Below are 20,049 nucleotides of genomic sequence, written 5' to 3'. Positions count from 1 at the left end.
CCTAGGAATGTCAAAGAAATGGCCAGCCTTTCTTTTACTCTTTTACAGTTCTTATACCGTGCAACAAGTTAAGTAACCTATTCTTCTTGCAACATGAATACAAACTAACATTTACTGAAGGGCTTACTACTTACTAGTACTTATTAGTACTTACTAGAACTACTTACTAGTTCTTAGCATTGCACAGCTCACTGTTTCATCCCTAAATCCAGGTTAAAGAAATCATAATCCAAAAACTTTATATTTACTTTTAAAATGAAAAAAAATATATTAAATATGTTCATACAGATTCACTTACAGCCGAGAAGCCAGCTAACTTTTACCCTGTTAATTCTATCTTAAATCAACCACCCTCAAGCCACGAGATACACTTTTTGTTAACAACTTTTCTGTTATTAACACCTATATGTTGCCATCTCATGATCATTTGTATCTAAAATACCAAGTGCCATTCTGATTGCTGGGAGAACTAGTGACTGCCTGCAGTAGGAAAAACCAAAATAATCTGAAGCCAATTTTTTCAAGAATTTTAAAGAAGAAATTTAAAAATTTAAACAAGTAAATAAATCTGTGTTATTTTGAAACATGTTGTTTTTTCAAACATGCATAATGAAGCATTTAGGTTGAAATATCAAAATGTCTGCAAGCATCTCTTAAAAACACTTCTGCATAAAAAATACAGTGAGAAGAAAATCTTGGTCAAAAATGTTCACCTCAAAACCTAAGGGGCCATTTTGATTGTGTCCCTCACGTTTCCTTTGACTGCATGTAACTAATCCAATCTCTCAGGTCACTTCTACTTATGAAAAAAATAAAGTAAAAATAGTAAATCTGGGAGGAGAAAGACATGAAGAAATCTGAACAAAGTCTCTAAAATCATGAGTAACGGAACACTCATTTACCACATCCTGGCACCCAACAACGAAAGCAGACAACCTAAAGAAATTAATCTGAACACACGTTAAGTGTAAGTGTTCATTCACACAAAGTAATGGCAGGTCAGAATTCGCAGACTCAAAAGACAGTATGGGTTAAAAATCCATGACATGGAAGAATATTTAGATACGAAACGTGTCATAGGTCATACAGAAAACTAAAAACGCCTCAGGTGATTCCATGAAGAACCATGAGCACACCTCACACAAGACAGGTCGGTGGAATGGTCAGATCCACTTTGATGGTTTCGACGTGACTTCTGAGTTAGAAAAAGACCCCAGAAAACCAACCCAGGAAGATTCTGCTGGGAGGAGACTCTGGTCCTAGGAATCTGGCCTGGAGCCCAGTCGGTCAGCGAAAAGCCTGTGAGCTAGGCCTGCTGGCACTTCGGAGTATTCTCCTGATATTTTAAACATTACCTTAGCTTCTGAAATCTAAACACTAGGTACTTTTACCACCTTGTGAGTCAGAATCAATGAACTCTGTATCTGTAATTATTACTATATGAATTAGTACTTTATTTGTCTTAAAGTTCCTTATATATGATATGATCTCACTTTGGAGTGCTGGGTTGGGTAAAATGAGTTTATGTTTCATTAGTCATGGATTTAAGGGTAAAAACAAAAAATCCTCTTCTTGTTATTAATTAATTAGCTCCCCCCGCCGCCATCCAGAGGATAAAATTGCTTTCTCTAAGAATACTGAGACTTGAAATGCCATTACTCCAACAGCATTGCTGTGAATTTAGAATCAGATTTATTAATTAAAATGTCCACCTATATCTATCATCTATAAGAATGGAAGTTACAAAATATTTCAATAAAAAACTACGTAGCCTTAGGTTTTAAAATACTCCATAAAAGAAACTTCCAAAACCTAAGTACTAAGGCATATCTTTCCACTAATCTGCTTTGTTTTTTTAAGTAGTGTCCTCAGTTAATGTAAGGGCACAGACCTTACTTAGAGCTTAAAACATACTAACTCAACTCTACAAGTGAAATCAAAACTAAATGCCTGAGCTTATACAGTTGACCCTTTAACAACATGGGTTTGAACTAAGCAGGTCCACTTATACATGTTTTTTCTTTTTTACAATAAATATACATACACTACTGTAAATGTATTTTCTCTTATTTATGATTTTCTTATTAACATTTTCTTTTCGCTAGCTTAGTTTATTGTAAGCATACCGTATTTAATACATATAACATGAAATACGTGTTAATGAACTGCTTACATAACTGGCTAGGCTTTTGGTCAACAGTAAACAGTAGGCTATTAGTAGTTCAGTTTCTTTGGGACTCAAAGGTTATACTTGGATTTTCAACTGTGAGGGGGAAGGGGTCAGTGCCCCTAACCCTCATGTCATTCAAGGGTCAACTGTACTACAATTAACATCTTAATAATTAAAAGCAATAACATATATACAAGTACTTGGCATGGGCATGAAAAAGAACACCCATTTTTCACAAAAAATCGGACATCTTCCTCATAAAGGATGGCTCTATATACTGATCAGTTCATTCAGAAACATGAACTGGCATGTAGTAAAATGACTGGAATTTCTAAACTTCTAACACCCCCAAAGTGTGACTAAAAGATGAATACATAAGAAAGCCTGTCTGATTTACATATGCTTGTATAAACTCTCCATTTTTTTTTTAAGTCCAACCACTTATCTCCACCATTTTACATGAAATGAAATGCATTTTCAATAATGCCCAAGAAAAGATAACCATAGAATACACAGCATCTGAGATAGAAAACCTCTTTCAACCAGAGTACTTCTAAACATCACTAATATTATCACTTTAATTACCTGATTTCAGGAGATGAAGAGATTTCATTTGTGTCTGCCCTTTTATTTCTTGGAAATGATGGACTAGCCGGAGGCATCTCACCACTTAAGCGGTCTGGGAAAATTCGGTCTTTATTCAAATTGATTTCTGAATAGGGACAGTTGGCAGCACTAAAATATTAAAAGAAAAGCACATTCTTAGAACATCCATTAGAGCATACTTTAATTAAAGTGACAGGCTACAGAATATAAAACTCTAAAACTTAACTGTTATGTTTACATATGTATATATGTAGAATTAAACATACATTGTGAATATTTTTGTTTCTATTAAGGTTTATTTATTTATTTTGAGAAAGAGAGAAAGAGAAAGAGAGAGAGAGACAGACAGAGGAGAGGCCACAAGTGGGGGAGGGGCGGAGAGAGTGAGAAGGAGAGAGAAAGAATCTCAAGCAGGTTCTTTGCTGTCAACAAGGAGCCCAACGTGCGGCTCAAACTCACAAACTGTGAGATCATGACCTGAGCTGAAATCAAGAGTTGGACACGTAACCACCTAAGCCACCAGGTGTCCCTAGTGTATGAAATATTTTATCTCTGAGACATAATTTAAGTCTATTCTGATAGAAAATATGTCTTTGCACTAGATGTTCAGAACACAACCTGATGAAATCTTTGAAACTGTGCAATGATCACTGAAGGATTCTGTCTGTATACGGTCCAAGGGCAGAGCCTGTGCGTATCTGTAGGAACAATCAGCCCCGGGGGAGAAATGCTTAAGACATCATAGGAGGGTTGGTGTCAGAGGTAGGACAGAGAAAGACTGATGGACAGATGGAGCAGATCTGCTTCCTAAAGTGATCCTTCAGGCTCAGGGTCACCATAGGCCATTTCAATTCCTTCATTTCATTTCCTGTTGGCCTCCAAAGGAAGGAGATTCCCCCCTGTTCCTGTCTCCAAGCCCAGACGTACACTTGATATACTAAGCAATACATATATTTATCTGTAGTCAATCCTGTTTCTGATAGGAAAGGAGACCAGATACCAACTTGGATAATGACCCATCTATCTCACTTCCCTTCTATCGGTGACCCCTGGACTCCTGGTTGGTCTCTCAGGTCCCATGTGGGGATCATTTCTGTTATTCAAGCAAAGGAAATCTAGGTCACTAATTGTTAAATCAACATTAAGTCAGTATAATCCTCTGCCTAGGCTTCAGCTTTCCATCTTCAGAACTGGGCAACCTCTGAATCTCAGGCCTCCAATACATAATGAACCCCTCCAACTAAATGCCCATCCTGCCCCTCTGTTTTTTAGGGAGTCTCCTTGTATCTATAAGTGGTTTGGATCTTGGATAAATTATTCTAGTGTCTTATATGTTCTTTTCTTCTCTCCAGGTGATAATCACCCAGGGAAAAATTTTAAACTATGTATGTCTATTTCCACCAAGAGAACCAGATACACTCTCCTAGGAGAAGGAGGGAAGAGTTTGAAAATGCTCCTGATTCTGATAATGGCCTATGAAACCTACCACAGGTATCTTGAAAGCTAAAATACAATCTTAATTTTATTTAACTAAACATTCTGCTACACTGATACCTATGCAAAAGACAAAAATAAATAACATATGCTTACATGTTAACAAAAATGTATATAGTGCTAACCCAACAATAAAAAAATAACTAGTAATATTTATGGAGCACTTACTATATATCAAGCACTGTGCTAAGTACATTCCGTTCAGTGTTTTACTTAATTTTCACGACACCCTATGAGGAGGGCTTCTCATGAGACAAACTAAGGCTTAAAATGCTTAGGTGGCTTGTCTTTAATTATTTCATTAATTTGTTCAACAAGTATTTATCAAGTATCTATTAAGTGCTAATTATCTTTGTAGGCACTGGAATCACAACGGAAAATACAATGACAAGATCTCTGCTCTCCTGTCGCTGATATTCTAGGGGAAGTTGGGCACTACACAATTGCAGATATAAAGCAGACAACTTTACACAGTGACAAACGCCACTGAGTATGACCGACCGAAGAAAGAACATGGGGCTGTCACAGGGGTCACAGGGCTGTACAGGAGGAAGGGGCTGTGTGAAGCAGCAGCCTTTGAGTGGTGCCTTCAAGGTCAGGAAGAAGCCTGCTCTGTCAACACAGAGGAAGAGCATTCTAGGAAACAGCAAGGGTAATGCCAACACAGGGAGAGCTTGGCCTGCCTGGGGGGAGACCAGCGATGGCCAAGTGTGTGAGCAAAGGGAGGGCACGCACTCGTGGCAGGCAAGGGAAGTATTGTGTAGGGCCCGGTAGGCCCTAGTCAGGAGTTCCGATGCTTAGTTTAAGTTTGAGGTGAAGCCACTGGAGGACCTTCAAATGAGGAAATGATAGGATTTGATGTACAGTTCAGAACAATCCCTCAGGATGCTTTGTGGAGAGAAGATTTCAAGGGGCCAGAATCGGAGCAAGAAAAGTGATGTAAGAGTGAAGATATCATGGTGACTTCGATTTGGTGGCTGAAACAGAGGCAAAGGGGCCAGTCACGGTACCCCTGCGATCCCTTCAAGGGAGCCCGTGTGTAGATGGGAAGTAGGGAATGACCTCAAACAAGGATTTAAGAATGGCCTTTAGGTTTTTGGCTTGAGGAACTGGATGGAAACAGGAACGCCTTTTCTTTTCTTTTTCTTCCCCCCTGAGATGAGAATGACGAGGACAGAGGCAGATTTGGGGACGAGATCAAGAACTGTGGCATGTTTATTAAACAATCAAGTAGACATGGTGCTTAGTAGCTCAATAAGATAAGCGTACTATTTCATTCGTCTTACTCAGCATGGGCACACGACTGTAACTCATTTTTATTCATTTAGAAGTGATGGGAAGGAAAATCCAGCTCCAACCAACGTCTCTTTGAACAATAATCCTTCGAGTACTTCATGGACCCCTTCGTGGGATTGTGTGTAGTCGTGTTTATGGACACAAGCGACAAAAACCGATTCTGCCTACGCTGAGCCGAGGTGAAGTTACTGCAAGGGCATCAGACCGCTCACGGGAAGGCTGGGCCGTCAGGCCTGCCCAGGAAGGAAGGTCCAGCCAGCACTTGCTCCCAGACACAGTCTGCACACGATGGGGCTGCTGGGACTGAGGCCCTCACTCTCTCCGCAGACGCTCAGCCGTTTTCTATGTCCCGCCCAACCCCCAATTCCACAGCAGGTGTGATCTGCCTTCCCATCACTCGTCCTGATGGAAGACCCAGGTGACAGCCTCCGCTCAGGGACATTTCGGGTTTTCTGTCCACACTGTAACTGCCACAGGCCTGAAGAAGGGGAGAAGCCCTGTTCCCCGAGGCTCCCCTGAGGGAGGGGGAGCCCTGCCTTACTTTTACCTTGATTTCAGGCAAAACAGAACGTAAAAAAAATAAAACTCTTAACAGATTTCAGGCCAAATGTAAACGTCCCAGGGTCACCTCATAATAAATACGTTTAAAACCAAATTCATCATTGGGGCCCCTGGGTGGCTCAGTCGGTTAAGCGTCCGACTTCAGCTCAGGTCGTGATCTCGCAGTCCGTGAGTTCGAGCCCCGCGTCGGATTCTGTGCTGACAGTTCAGAGCCTGGAACCTGCTTCGGATTCTGTGTCTCCCTCTCTCTCTGCCCCTCCCCTGCTCGTACTCTGTCTCTGTCTCAAAAATAAATAAAAACGTAAAAAAAAAATTAAAACCAAATTCATCATCTTCAATGAACTCCCTTCTTCTGAAGAAAAAAGATAAGAAATACAGCCAGCTCCTCCCGCTATTCTCAAACCTCTGTTCCTGACAAAGGAAACATAGTAGCCAAGCCTCACATTGTCATCTTTAACTCTGTTCTATTCTTTTTTCTTCACATTGTGTATTTTTATTGCAAATTTGTCTTCTTAGCATTTTGTGACAGCGGGAAACAATCCACATACAAATCTTTTGAGATCTTTTGGCAAACAGTATACTGCTATCCCTAGAATCCTGAAACTGTCATGTTTCCCTCACAGTGAAGCACCTGGCTTTCCAATTACTGAATATCTATCTGTACATCTACCGTAAGGTTTTATCAGATACGAAGAAAGTGAGGAAAATGAGAGTCCTGTTCTTAACCCCGCCCGCTCCCACACTGGGAAGATCCATGGTATTCTTAGATGGGCTACGTCCCCAACTACAGACTAGACTAGAGTCATAGTTGACAAGTCTTGGAATGTAAGATCCAGGAGAGCAGCCCCTTTACCTATCTGCTGAATAAGTGAAGGAAGAATCTCTCTCTCTCTCTCTCTCTCTCTCTCTCTCTCTCTGAGATCCCCACAGATAAACCTGGACAGCTCACAGACTGGCAAGACTGCAGACCAGGAGAAGACTTACTGTCTACATAATCTGCCTGTTTTGATTTTTAGGGCCAGAGAGGAATTCGAAACTCTCAACTTGAAGTAGAGGAAGTGATCGCAGCCCTCCACACAGGGATTTACTAGTGGGTCAGGAGGATCTATCAAGGCAGGATCTATCAGTTATCGATTTTACATTAACACCCTCTCTTCTCTCGAACCCTGAGAGAAGTAAAGTGGGTTTATACACCTAGCATTCTTACACCTGCTATGGGATAAAGGGGGAAGCCAGTGGGTTCCCAAAGTGGGAGAAGAGAAAAAACAAGGTGGGTGGGGGGATGCCACAAAACGCAAATGAAGTGTGCTCCAGGGATAGGGGATGACCATCCAGAGGGGTGACCAGTGCCCTGGACAGAAATCAGGAACCTGGTCTAAACATGCTCTGCTGCTCCATCCACTCCTGGCTGATGAGTAAGCACAACTTGTGAGGCTCCGTCTTCTCACTCGTAAAATGAGGATGCTAACAGCAGCAATTTCCGCGGCTCGAGCACATCACACACACGCTAGGCGCTTTTCTTGCACTTTCTCACTTATCTCCCACAACCCCAGGAAGCTGCTCCTCGTCTAATGATCGTTTTGCAGATGCAGAAACGGAGCTTAAAAAAGGGAACTTGCTCAGTGTCAGTCCATCGGCTCTTGGCAGAGTCAGATGTTGAACTCTGGCTGTCCCCTGCCACACTGGATGGGGGCAGATAGTACCTTGCAACAGCAAAGAATGTCCTTATCTTTAATCTGTGACAATCCAAGCCATCTCAGTACCATCTTCTAGCCAGATGCTGCTGTCCTCCAGCTAGTATGTATTCTGCCAATACTTAACCTCTTGGCCAGTTTCCGTGTTCTCACATTTACAAAGTCCATACAGTGTTAAAAGCCAGTAACTTCACAACTCACCAGTGCCGATCAAACTTCTGTGGAGACAGTGGGTTCCCACCAGGCTTCTAATCATCTCCAGTTTCTCATGTACTAAGCAGCATATGTCACGTATACACGGGTACACACATGTATACATATACACGCAACTCTTTAGCATTACATAGTTCCTCAGGGAGCAGAGGAAGAGATTCACGTAGGATTACACAACTATCTACCATACGAATTGTATTAGAGTACACCCTGTTCTATTAGCAAACAATTCCCTGTCAGCTCTACATACAAATATCCCACCAGCCCCTCTAAGGAGGCAGTTTTTCCCAGGAAAGACGGGTCCAGCTTATTAGGAAAGGTGGAAGGACTGTCTTCTTCACTGCTCCCCACGTCACCTTTAAAATCCTTTTCATTGTGAATACGTTTATTGAAACAATTAGGTAACACCTGTGGTTTTCTTTTTTAATTTTTTTTTTAACATTTATTTATTTTTGAGACAGAGAGAGACAGAGCATGAACGAGGGAAGGGCAGAGAGAGAGGGAGACACAGAATCGGAAGCAGGCTCCAGGCTCTGACCCATCAGCCCAGAGCCCGACACGGGGCTCAAACTCACGGACCGTGAGATCGTGACCTGAGCTGAAGTCGGACGCTCAACCGACTGAGCCACCCAGGCGCCCCAACACCTGTGGTTTTCTAAATGATCGCATAGTCATTGTCACACTCTGTCATGACGAAAACCTGTAAAAAACACGAGGCAGGCTCTATCAGGCCACTGTGCTTTACGCGAGAGTCCAGGAGTTACAAGTAGAGACTTAAGAGCCACACAAGCCTGGGTTGAATCCTGGTTCTGCCACTGTCTGACCCTTGGGCGTGCACGTAACGATTCCAAACCTGTGTCTTCACTTGTAAACCAGAGATGACAAGAGTACCTGCTTCACAGAGCTGCTGTGAGGATTTAGTGAGATCACGCAGGTAAGTGTGGCACGCAGCCGGGAACACAGGAAGTCCTCCATGAACCTCACCTGTTACGATTACTCAAAAAGGAGGAGTAACACTTAACCCCTACGACGTAAACGTGCATCAGCAAAAATAAACCACAACATTAAGAGCTCTGTAACACGACTCATTTGTGAAGGCTCTCCGCTTCCTACAGGAAAAGGGTGCTACTCCACTCACACCTCTACAAAAATCTGCTTACACCAGACTGGCCTCCTTAGAGGTAGGGACCCTCCCTCTGTGCAGCCCATCACCTAACTGAGCACTGACACGAAGCAGGCACTCAGTAAGTGTATGTTCGATGCATGGATGGATGGATGCTGAAATAATATGCTGTTTAGAGTGTGCAGGTGTGTGTCCAAAGGTACTAACTTTTAAAACTTTCCATGGACTTTACCAGTACCTTTTAGAAGCTGTTGGAAATACTCTCCATTTTTTTTTCTTGTTTGTTTTCTCCAAGATCAAATCTTATGGAGAAAAGATTTACTTCTGAAGGCACTAGATATGCAGAATATCTACTTTCATATAACGTTAGTTCTCTTTTCATCACTTCCCATTCTTTGACCTTTCAGTAGCCCAAATGAATGAATCACCAAAGGGAAACACCATGATAAAACCCAGATTAATGCTCCCTTGCTAGAGACAGGAGTAAGCAATCCGACTACTGAATATCCCTGGAGATAAGAATAATGTCCACATTCAACTCACTCACTGATTATTTACATTTCAACATCTGAAAACATAACATTCTCAAATTTCACTGCCGAGACACATGTTCTTTTTCTAACACCTCTTACATCAAATCCAACTATTATAATTTTTCAGAGAGGCAAACAACAACTGCTAGTCAAAACATAGCCTTTTGCTTACGTGTTCATAAAATGGATTATTCTCGCTAAAAGAGCAACTTTCCTTGTTATCGAAGCAAAGAATGCATGTTTTGATTTATGTAGTTTCTCAGTAAATTAATCCAAAGAGAATTTTCTCATTATGTTTTCCTAAACACAGCATTCTCAGCAAGGACAAAAATAAGTGCCAGTGAAATGAACCTTTCAAAGAACATCCACGATGTTGCAGCTCTTCCACAGTCTACTAATGAAATGGAAAACCGGCTGTGCCTGTGAAGGATTAATATCCTTCCACATACAGAGCTCTGAGTGTTGTAAACCGGACAGCACAGTCAGGGAGACTCACGAGAGCCAGCTGAAAGGGCCGAGAAAAATGGAAGAGACGATGCAGCAGGACCTGACAACGGCTGTTGGGTGCTTTGAACGGCATCCTGAGGCTCTTGTCAACCAATAACTCTGGCCTGGACTCACCCACAGAACTGCTAGCTGTGCCCTCCGTATGGCACAGAAACAAACGCTGCTTCTTGATCAATACATGTCTTTGAAGAAGGACTAGTTCCAATTCCACTGAAAGGTTTCTTTTTCTTTATTGTTGATTGTTTTCTTTTGAGACAGAGTGCAAGTTGGGGAGGGCCAGAGAGAGGGAGAGAGAGAATCCCAAACAGGCTCCGCACTCAGTGCAGAGCCCGATGTGGGGCTGTATCTCACAAATGTGAGGTCATGACCGGAATTGATACCAAGAGTCGAATGCTTAACTGACTGAGCCACCCAGGTGCCCCCACTGAAAGGTTTCATTGCCACATTTCTCCATAAAAATCTTCCATGATTCTCCTTGTAATTTCCCCTTTCTTTTAACAAATACAATACTGCATACCTCTGAAGAAATGCTCCAAACATAATCACTTAAACTTTGTGAAATGGCTGTGGCCCAGCTGAGGAACCCCCAGAGGTCAGTGGCACAGTTGGGAAAAGGTGGCCATAATGAGCGCCAGCCCATCAGGCAGGGGACAGGATTGTCACCAAAGACCCTGCTGTGACAGCAAACCTCTCTGCTCAGACCTAAAGCACTACTAAAGAGATGATGGACATTGCTGTAAGGTGGGTTTCCTTCCCAGAAGGCCAAAACAATTCTTTTTGTAATTTTCAACTGAACCCCAATAGCGTGATCTCAATTTTCATGCAATTTTAAGACTTCTTTATTCTTTTCCTTCATAATTTGAGCAAACTACCTTCACTCCAATGAACATCTTGGGGTTGTGCAGTAGAAAGGTACCTTTGACAAAGGTTCAATATTAGTTACTGCTTTGTATCTTATGTTTAAATTAAATTATGTGCAGCTTCCATATTTCCATTAGTCCCTGAGTTCTTTGAAGGTTGGGTCTATAACTAATTCATGGAGCAGTGCCTTGTGAGGCAGCCATAGGGCAGTGGTCAACAGCACAGATAGACTGGGTGCCGTTCCCTGTTCCCCTCACACCAGCTGTCTCTCCAGTGCCACAGTGGCCTCATCGAAATTTGGAAAAGGCACCCCTGGGTGGCTCAGTCAGTTCAGCAACTGACTTTGTTTTTTTATATGAAATTTATTGTCAAGTTGGTTTCCATACAACACCCAGTGCTCGTCCCAACAGGTGCCCTCCTCAATGCCCATCACCCACCCTCCCCTCCCTCCCACTGCCCATCAACCCTCAGATTGTTCTCAGTTTTGTTTTGTTTTTTAATTTTAATGTTTATTTATTTTTGAGAGAGAGAGAGAGAGAGAGAGACAGACAGACAGAGTGTGAGCGGGGGAGGGGCAGAGAGAAAGGGAGACACAGAATCTGAAGCAGACTCCAGGCTCTGAGCTGTCAGCACAGAACCTGACGCGGGGCTTGAACCCACAAACCACAAGATCATGACCTGAGCTGAAGTCGGACGCTTAACCGACTGAGCCACCCAGGTGCCCCGTGTTCTCAGTTTTTAAGAGTCTCTTATGGTTTGGCTCTCTCCCTCTCTAACTTTTTTTTTTCCTTCCCCTCCCCCATGGTCTTCTGTTAAGTTTCTCAGGATATACACAAGAGTGAAAACATATGGTATCTGTCTTTCTCTGTATGACTTCTTGATCTTGGCTCAGGTCATGATCTCACAGTTGTGAGATCTAGCTTCACATCAAGCTCTGTGCTGTGAGCGCAGAGCCTACTTGAGATTCTCCCTCTCCCTCCCTCTCTCTGCCCCTCTCCGCTGCACACACAAGCACTCTCTCTCTCTCAAAACAAATAAATGAACATAAAAAAAATTGGAAGAAAATAATACTAAAACTAATAGGGGTTTTTTGAAGGGTATTCATACTTGTAAAACAATTAGAGCAATATGCCGTGTGGAGTAAATACATGTTCAATAAACATGAGTTATTGAAAAAAACTCAAAAGTATTTACTGCAGGGAATAATTTATTAGTATATAATGGAAATTTAGCATGCTAATGAGTTATTTCTGGCATGCAGACTTAAAACATGTCTGAAAATAATCCAGCCACCTTCACTCAGCAATACTGAACAAACTTTTAAGACACGATATTTTTAACACTCTTCAAACTAATCATGTAACTCCAGGTTTGCAGTTATACAAACACTGAAAAGGATTTTTAAATGGATATCTGCAAATGTAATCAGCACCCTATGTTCACACTATTTACTCTGGAACAGACTGAATCCCATATAAACCCCACAAGGAGTGTTGCAAAAGGAAGATAAGCAATATTTGAGGATGCAAAGATGAAATAAAGAAAGAGGAGAAAATAATTACACCCATTTTACAATTCCTATGAACTCCTGGAGGCACAGGCAGCACAATCTTCAGATTTTTAGGGATCCCCTTCCTCACTAGGCAATCCAATTAACTTGCAGTTAGAACATTTACCCTGACAAAGGATTATTTTAATACATCTCTAAACAGGTGATGCTTTTGTTCCTTGAAAATCTCAGTGTTCAGTAATATATTTTTAAATGTCTACAAGGACCCCCACATTGCCTAAAGAGTACATCAAATTTCTAATGTATAAATTTGGTTTCTTTTTGAAGTTCCTGAGGGGGTCAGAGAAAAATATTGAAAAATATTGTTTTGAATCAGTGCATAGTTTGACTATTCATATCTGTGCTCCTTGTGATCTGTGCTGATAATCTGTGATAATCTCAACTCTCATTATTCAAACTGTTGCGTCCCCCAGTCATACCAGATTTTACCAAACAGGGCCTGCCCTCTTCTCATTATTAACGGTCAACCCAGAGTGACTCTTTCAGAAGGTAAGTATCTATACAACTAGTCTGGCTATCAAGAAAAGGCAAATAGCTAGAGCAAACCTGTTTTATTTTTATTTTATTTTATTTTTATTTTTTTTAACGTTTATTTATTTTTGAGACAGAGAGAGACAAAGCATGAATGGGGGAGGGTCAGAGAGAGGGAGACACAGAATCTGAAACAGGCTCCAGGCTCTGAGCTGTCAGCACAGAGCCTGACGCGGGGCTTGAACTCACGGACCGCGAGATCATGACCTGAGCCGAAGTTGGCCGCTTAACCGACTGAGACACCCAGGCGCCCCGAGCAAACCTGTTTTAAACTGTGAATGCATTTTCTCCCAGAAACACTTAACTAAAGACATACTCCTCGTCTTTCTAGGATCACCATGGTAACCACATTTTTTTTTTTTTTAATAGAAAACTACCTCACATGTATTTAGCATGCATGGAAACCACGATCTTATACACAGGTGGGACAGGCACCCTCTATGTGACCACGTAAGGAATTCCCATTTGAGTGGCAGCACCACATACCTGTGAGGGCCCAGGTGTCTCACTCTCTTAAAATGACCAATCCCTTTACATCCTGGGGTTGAACATCCGCCATGTTCTGAAGCTTCCATTAATTCTAAGGAGCCTATAAAAAAGCAAGGGGAAGAAAAAGAGAGAAGAGAAAGGAAGGGGCATAAAGTTAACCAAAGGCTGTGAAACAAAAATTACAAATATCTTAAAAGTCTTTAAAGATTTTTCCCTATGCTTTTGTTCACACTATTGATCTTTCTTCAACAGTGAAATGGTACACTTTGATCTAACCCTCTATCAATGCTATAAATTCCAGAAATACCTAATTGTGAATTAATGAGGAGATGCTAAACAATCTTCAAGTAAATAACAATTAGTTTACGAATACTTGTACACTGAAAATTTCAAACATGCTACCCCCTCCGTGTTTTATAATGCTTCCTTATGCTGACCACTTATGTCCCTGTGTAATGTGCTAGACTCTGTTCTAAGCATTCCCACATATACCTCTATGAATATATATATACACATGTATCAAGTCTTTGGTCTTGTATCATTTTGTCGCATACAAGGGATAGCACCAATGTGCACTATTCTGAAACATTTTTTTCTTTGGTCTTTAACTTCATGTCTTAAAAATCTTTCCATCTCAATGATAATATTCTTTATGATTGTTGCACAGTGTCTGTATCATGAGTGCACCAGAATTTAACTAATCTTTGTTTCCAAGGTTTGTTATTTTAAATATACTGCAACAAACAGCATGCATGTGGATTTCTTTACTTTTATGCAGCTTGTACATGAACCTGGAAACAAGTGAAGCCACTAAAACAGGGGACTGCACACTAAACTTTTAAAAACCCCACGATAATCTACTGTATTTTCTACGTATTTTCTGCTACAATGTATATGCTTTCCTTCCAAGTTGAAATCATAGTATGACAAATTCGCAGTGCACATTTAAAAAAAAAATTGAACTTAAAGGGACTCTGCACTGAGGTTACTGTAAATCACATGCAGTTTTAAGCAACAATAGATAGGGAGAGCCTTTTTACACTCTGTCCAGTTTCTCCCAATGGTAGCATTTTGCAAAACTACAGTATAAAGCCACTACTGATTCATTAGACTTTAATAGCCTAAGAGAACTGTCTTCCAAAAATTCAGTACCAATTTTGAAAGGTGATGAGTCCTTCTAAATAAAAGTTTAACAATCTACATAAACTGTGCTTTTCAAACATTATATTTTTTTTCTTTTTATGTTTTTGTGACTACCACATAATGGAAAATGTGGGAAGAAGAACAGGATTCATGGAGAACAAACGTACAGGGGAGAAAACAGTAGAAAGAAAATGCTAGGAGCAAAGAAAATATTAAGCACCCTACATAAGAAAATGGAAACATTCAATTTAAGTTATCCTTGCGTCTCTTACTCAAAGGAGGCTGAAGAGGATGCCCGGTTTTTGAACACCAGCCCACAGGGTGAATATCAGGGCAATCCGCATCTACCCAGTAATCATAGCAGCTGTTCCAGCCGTCAAAGTGAACCTGGAAACAAAAGGAATTTACCAGTACAATTCACAGAAAATTCCTACCATTAAAGTTCCAGCCACCATATAACCGTTTTTATTTTCTTCTAAAGTATGTAGATTCAATACCAAATAACATTTTTTTTTAAATTTACTTAAATTGCTTCATTTCCCCTATGCCAAAAAAGGGACTTTCGACCTATCTTCAAATGATCTGTTCATCAATAAATGTCTTGCCAAAGACATCATTCCAGCGGTACTTTTATAGATATGTGTGTCTTCCAACACACACACACGAGTTATGAGTACGTAACGTCTTCATATGAGCCACACCAAAGAGTGAATAAATATTACTTAAGTAACGAATAAATCAGGAAGGGAGGGAGGATGGGAGTGGAGAGGAGAAAGGCAGGAGTACCTTTCACTTAAATGTCAACTCTCCCAGAATTATGCTAAAAAGGCTGTTTATTTTTTTTATTTTTATGTTTTTCAATATATGAAGTTTATTGTCAAATTGGTTTCCATACAACACCCAGTGCTCATCCCAAAAGGTGCCCTCCTCAATACCCATCACCCACCCTCCCCTCCCTCCCACCCCCCATCAACCCTCAGTTTGTTCTCAGTTTTTAAGAGTCTCTTATGCTTTGGCTCTCTCCCACTCTAACCTCTTTTTTTTTTTTTCCTTCCCCTCCCCCATGGGTTTCTGTTAAGTTTCTCAGGATCCACATAAGAAAAGGCTGTTTAAACAGGGGCGCCTGGGTGGTTGACTTTGGCTCTGGTCAGGATCTCACGGTCTGTGAGTTCGAGCTGGCATCAGGCTCTGTGCTGACAGTACGGAGCCTGGAGCCTGCTTCGGATTCTGCGTCTCCCTCTCTCTCTATCCCCACTCCCCACCCTGTTTGTACTCTCTCTCTCTCTCTCAAAAAGGAATAAACATTAAAAAAATATATTTTTTAAGTCTGTTTAAACAAATTCAATGTCCTATTAGAAATACACCTGGTTTATAAAATATCTCTCCATTAAAATCATGTCTAAGTATCATTTTTTCTCTCAGAAATAATTACACTATGTCTCAAAGATGTTTTATATGGTGGTCGGAGCCATCTTTATCAGCCACCGTGTGAAAGAGCTATTGGTCTTTCAGGCAGGGTCACTAAGGATCAGCTATGTGTCTTTTAAGTATTACATGTATTTTATTTTTTAGGATGAAAGGATATACTGAAAGGCTATATATATTTCACTATTACATCAAATTTGCCAGCTAGACCTTTTTAAGTCTGTGAATCCCTTACTAACAAGACAACAGATGCCAGATAGATAAAAAATACCAACGTGTAAAACTGAATAAAAGTTCCAGAACAATGCAGGAGTGAATGTACATGTAATCTCAGAGTAGGAAACCATAGTAGGCAAGATACCAAATTCAAAACTCATAAAAGACTGCTCAATTTGACTACAGGAACATTGAAAAAAAATTTTTTTTAATGTCTATTTGTTTTTGAGAGGGAGAGACAGAGCATGAGTGGGGAAGGGGCAGAGAGAGAGGGAGACACAGAATTCAAAGCAGGCTCCAGGCTCTGAACTGTCAGCACAGAGCCTGAGGTGGGGCTTGAACTCATGAACCATGAGATCATGACCTGAGCTGAAGTCGGACACTTAACTGACTGAGCCATCCGGGCGCCCCTGACTACATGAACATTTAAAACTTCACAGTGGCAAATGTTACCACAGAAAAGGAGGAAGATCCATGAGAAACTTGAAAAACACAGTTATTATATATGTCACAATGTACTCTGTTCTTTAATTTATCCAAATATCATATATCAACATAAGAAGATTAAAAGCCCAATAGAAAGATGAAAAATAGATATAAATTGCTCATAAATAAGAAACTAAATATAAACGATTAGTAAACATATAAAATGATAATCAATTTCACTTATAACTAAAAATACCCCTACAAATTAAAACCACAAGATGCAATTTTTTCAACCTGCCAAAAATGTCCCATCTTGGTGATTCCCAGAGCTGGTGAGTATGAGCATAAAAAGCTTTCTCAAGGACTGCTGACAGAAGTATTAACTGGCAAGTATTTCTAGAGTTATTTGCAACAACAGTCACTTAAAATATATCACTTTTGACTTAATAACCTCAATAACCCAACTCATTGTAGTAGAAAACAACCAGAGTATCTACCATGAGGAGACTGGCTAACTAAATTATGGCGTGTTTGTATGACAGAATAGAACAGAGCTGTTAAAGTGTGTGTGTGTGTGTGTGTGTGTGTGTGTGTGTGTATTTAAAATAACATCCTTTGCAATGAATCCACTTTCTCAAGCTTAGAAATCAATTAATCCTAGAATCAAAGCCCCCCGAATTCCACACCTGGAAGAAACCACAGGTATTATCTTAAAGAGAAGAAGAGTTCACACAGCTAGTTAGGAGGAGTAACCATACCTAAAATTCAAGGACCCAAATAAAATTGATCATCTTCCCATATGCTGAATATAAAAGCAGCACTTACAGAAAAGTACTTAGGGGCGCTGGGGTGGCTAAGTTGGTTAAGCATCAGACTTTGGCTCAGGTCATGATTTTGCGGTTCGTGGGTTCGAGCTCCATGTCGGGCTCTGTGCTGACAGCTCAGAGCCTGGAGCCTGCTTCGGATTCTGTATCTCCCTGTCTCCCTGACCCTCCCCTGCTCACACTCTGTCTCTCTCTCTCTCTCAAAAATAAATAGACACTTGAAAATAAAAAAAAAAGTGCTTAACTCAAAGTAACCCTTTCCTTTCCTCTGATCAGAAACAGTGTTCAACTAACAGTGACAATGACATTCATGATAATTTTGTAAAAATATCAATTTATGCCATCACTGCCATCAATAAATGAGCAGACACAACTTAGAGTGTTTAGTAAGTTTTAAATGTTCTAATTCTCAACTAATCAAGTGATTATTTTACTAGAAATGTGAAACTCTCATGTTTTCTGATCTTACTATTCCTAAATTCCATTTCTTTTATATTGGAATCAATGTTCACATAACCTATGTTCCATTTGTTGTATATAAACCGCTAAATTTTTAAAAATTAGGTATCTTCCTACAGCACACATACTCAGTCCTAAGAAATAAATGGTGTTCCACCCCAGATACATTTCAGAATTACCTATGATGAAAAGGAAGAAGCAATAAAGGAAAAAGAAAAAAAAAAAAAGTGCTGAGCTTACCTAGATTTTAATCCACAGCTTTGGTTTGGGTTCTATGCACACAGAGGTCGTTTACTCAACTTGTAAGTAACTCTGGTGTGCACTCAGAACTGAGACCCATGGATATCAAATTGTATACTACTGGGGTGCCTGGGGGGCTCAATCTGTTCTGCATCCAACTTTTCTGGGGGGCTCAATTGGTTCTGCATCCAATGTATATAAATAGTACATTACTGTACATCGATATAGTCCCTAAAACTGTTGCTATCATCATAAATAAAAGGATTCTTTTTAAAGTTTCCTCACACATACCTTTAAAAATGTTTATGGTAGATCTATCACATCCGGTGATGGTGCCACAATGTTTCCTAGTTTTCATTAAAACTGACATCTCAGTTTGGCAATGAGAAGTCATCTATCTAGGATTAATACACTTTAGATACTATAGATAAATCTAATACCTTCTATAATCTAGGTTGGTAGACAATCTGGAGAACTGTAATAGTTTAAGGGTTCAATTTCAGAGATAAAATTTAGTTTAGATATTATGAACAGAGGTAACAATAAAATTCTGAGAAGTACAAAATACACTTAAAATGCTATTTGAAATTATGTAAAAATTAATATATGCAAACATTGATATTAATCCTAATCGAAATTCTCACTGTAGAAGCTCAGATGAAATAATTGATTTAAGCCTTCATCTTTCGTGGGGCATCTGGGTGGCTCAGTTGGTTAAGCGTCCAACCTCGGCTCAGGTCATGATCTCGCAGTTTGCGAGTTCGAGCCCAGTGTCAGGCTCTGTGCTGACAGCTCAGAGCCTGGAGCCTGCTCTGGATTCTGTCTCCTTTTCTCTCTGCCCCTGCCCTGCTCACACTCTGTCTATCTCTCTCAAAACTAAACAAACATTCGGGGTGCCTGAGTGGCTTAGTCTGTTGAGCATCTGACTTCAGCTCAGGTCATGATCTCCAGGTTTGTGGGTTTGAGCCCCGTGCCGGGCTCTGCACTGACAGCTCAGAGCCTGGAGCCTGCTTCAGATTCTGTGTCTCCCTCTCTCTCTGCCCCTCCCCTACTCATGCTCTGTCTCTCCCTCTCAAAAATAAGTAAACATTAAAAAAAATTAAAAAAAAAACACTAAAAAAATTTTAAACTTCATCTTTTGTAACTTTTACTTTTCAGGCACTGACATATTAAGAAGTTTTAAACAAACAAAAAATCAGACACTTGAGTAATGTTAAGTGATAGTTTTACTCTTGCTGGGGACTATTTTGAAAAGAAATCAAATGCCTAATAAACAACAACAAGGAAGGAAGATAAACATACAACATGAAATATTTAAAAATCTTACAAACCCCAAAAAGACACACAAAATAATTATAATACAAATGTTCCACTTTAAATATACTTATACATAAAAGCAATTCAGCAATAATGATGTATTTAATAAAAATTCTAAAGAAAATAAGATGATTATGGATCGAAGTATAGTGAAAAAGACTTAACTCACACATATTTAAAACTATAGCTTAGAAAATTGGATATATTTTCACCCAGAAGCATCATTTGGACCCTTTACCAAACCTTAATACATGTTACCGACAGCTTACCAAGAATGAGACAGATAATATTTTAGAAAGCACACTATTCCTTAAAAAAAAAAAAAAAAAAAAAAAAAAAAAAAAAAAAAAA

General features: G+C 40.1%; 1 protein-coding gene across 7 annotated transcripts in view; it reads right to left on the bottom strand.

The window, feature by feature from the left end:
• Positions 1-20,049, bottom strand: part of L3MBTL3 (L3MBTL histone methyl-lysine binding protein 3) — a 128,711-nt gene that overhangs the window by 32,572 nt on the left and 76,090 nt on the right. For all 7 annotated transcript variants that reach the window (XM_049654334.1, XM_049654336.1, XM_049654338.1 and 4 more), the window contains 3 exons: positions 15,064-15,178; positions 13,646-13,748; positions 2,756-2,905 (listed from right to left, as the gene is read on the bottom strand). In XM_049654334.1, coding sequence (XP_049510291.1) covers positions 2,756-2,905; positions 13,646-13,748; positions 15,064-15,178 — 368 coding nt within the window. The remainder of the gene's footprint in view (positions 1-2,755; positions 2,906-13,645; positions 13,749-15,063; positions 15,179-20,049) is intronic.

Source organism: Panthera uncia, assembly GCF_023721935.1.
Source record: "Panthera uncia isolate 11264 chromosome B2 unlocalized genomic scaffold, Puncia_PCG_1.0 HiC_scaffold_24, whole genome shotgun sequence".
NCBI lineage: Eukaryota > Metazoa > Chordata > Mammalia > Carnivora > Felidae > Panthera > Panthera uncia.
This window is presented reverse-complemented; position numbering and strand designations above follow the sequence as displayed.